This window comes from Oryzias melastigma, linkage group LG19, assembly GCF_002922805.2.
Source record: "Oryzias melastigma strain HK-1 linkage group LG19, ASM292280v2, whole genome shotgun sequence".
NCBI classification, from domain to species: Eukaryota; Metazoa; Chordata; class Actinopteri; order Beloniformes; family Adrianichthyidae; genus Oryzias; species Oryzias melastigma.
In genome coordinates, this window is record NC_050530.1 from 11,693,518 (window position 1) to 11,695,324 (window position 1,807).

At 41.0% G+C, this 1,807-nt stretch overlaps 1 protein-coding gene across 2 annotated transcripts in view; it reads right to left on the reverse strand.

Moving 5' to 3' along the window:
* LOC112154475 (A disintegrin and metalloproteinase with thrombospondin motifs 14) overlaps positions 1–1,807 on the reverse strand; it is a 51,010-nt gene that overhangs the window by 34,049 nt on the left and 15,154 nt on the right. For both annotated transcript variants that reach the window (XM_024285441.2, XM_024285440.2), the window contains exon 3: positions 416–566. In XM_024285441.2, coding sequence (XP_024141209.1) covers positions 416–566 — 151 coding nt within the window. The remainder of the gene's footprint in view (positions 1–415; positions 567–1,807) is intronic.

The window sequence follows — 1,807 nt, forward strand, 5'->3', positions numbered from 1 at the left end:
GGCGTAAAAGCAACTTGTTTATGAGATACAGTTGCAGTGTTTACTGTTTTGATCATTAAATAACATGTATTTTACAATATTACTTTTGTTAAAAATGTATTAATATTCAGAAAAATCTTAAGTCATAATTTTAAAAATGTATCATAATAATGACGTGTATCGCGATACGTATCGTACTGACTTTTGCTAATTCACATCCCTATTGCTAACATGCTGAGAAGTTCGCCTTTAAATATGATTCCATTTAAAGTCTTGTTCTCTTTCTTGTTTTTTGAGTGATCTGAGTGCCTCCTCAGTCCCCGGTGTTGCTTCTCTGTCGCACATCTGTGCACTCGCTCATGTTTTCCGTCCTCCAAGCCTGCAAATAATTACAGCACTGAAACCTTTTTTGTTCCCGCTGACGTCACCTGCCCACCTTCGTTGTGGAAGTCGCTCCTCTGCTGGCCGGCCTTGATGGCCGATCTGCGGTAAACAACATGAACTCGCCCCTTCGATTCCACATCCTGTTGGCCCTTCTCGAGTGGTTCGATGAAAAACTCCCCCTTATCAGTCCGAATCAGGCCTGCCTGTGACCAAAAACAAACAAAACAAAAAAAGAAGAAGAAGAGAATTAAACTCAGCCTTTGAATGAAGGTAATTCCAACACAATCCGTAATTATGGAGCATCTGATCAGTTGGAAAGTTCAGTATAGAGCAGGATGAGTGTGGGAATGCACTCATTTTGAGGCTTTTTAGTAAAATTGCTTTCGAGGTGCAAACATTTCAGATGGAATAATATTTTCTTTTCTTATCTACCTGAATCATTTTTGGCATAAATTCCAAGAAAACACTCAAGCTGTAATGAAAGTCAGAAAACGGTCAGGGAGCTTGGGTCTGGGTTGAAGTTGTGCTCGTTATATTGTGAAGTGCACCCTTTTTTTTTTTTTTTTTTTAGTTCTCTCAGCAATCACAACATTTCTGACACCCACTTCCACCCATTCACAGACTGCAGATGGGATTGTGCTCCTTTCATTGTAAGAAAAGTATACACCAGAGAAAAGTTGTAAAAGGCAGTGCGTTTGGGCGCTCTGAGGAAGAGGAAGAGACAACAGTAAATTTCAACGTACTGGATTAGGGGCTTGGAAAAATAGTCTGCGATGTGAGGATGTTTCCCTGCTGACGGTTGACTGTCAGCGAAAAGCTCAGGTGTGAAGAAAGACATCAGGAAAATAATGATTTCTGATACTTAATTCATAAAATGTAGTGAATTTTGTCTGAGATTTATAGAAATATATCTAGATCTGTCTTTTCTTCAATTTGCTTCTCCAATAGATTGTTTAGCCACTAGGGGGCCAGAGAAAGGTGTCATGAAAATCAACTTTTTTCCGCTTTTATGATCTAAATTCCTAATGAAAAACACATCAAAGTGGTATTTTGATCCATTCATGACTCTGCGAAAGGCTGGCAATCTTTCCAAAATGTATTCCGCCTTTCTCAAGCAGTAGCCAGACAGGCTCTACCCCGCGGTCCCAGCAGGTTAAGAAAATAAATGGAAGTTCAGGACAAAAACGCTTGCACTGGATTAGTATTCTACCTACTGATAGAGTATAAAAAAAAGAAGTAACGTGCCCAAAGTTGAGTTCCTGATTGGCAGATGGAACGCAGCAACCTGCCAAAATTGAGATATTTTATCTCTGGCCGCACTGCTAAATGCTAAACTGCCAAATATCGCTAATATTAGGGTAGGGGGGCTGCACGGTGGCGCAGTGGTTAGCGCTCTTGCCTCACAGCGAGAAGGCCCCGGTTCGACTCCCGGCTGGGACCTTTC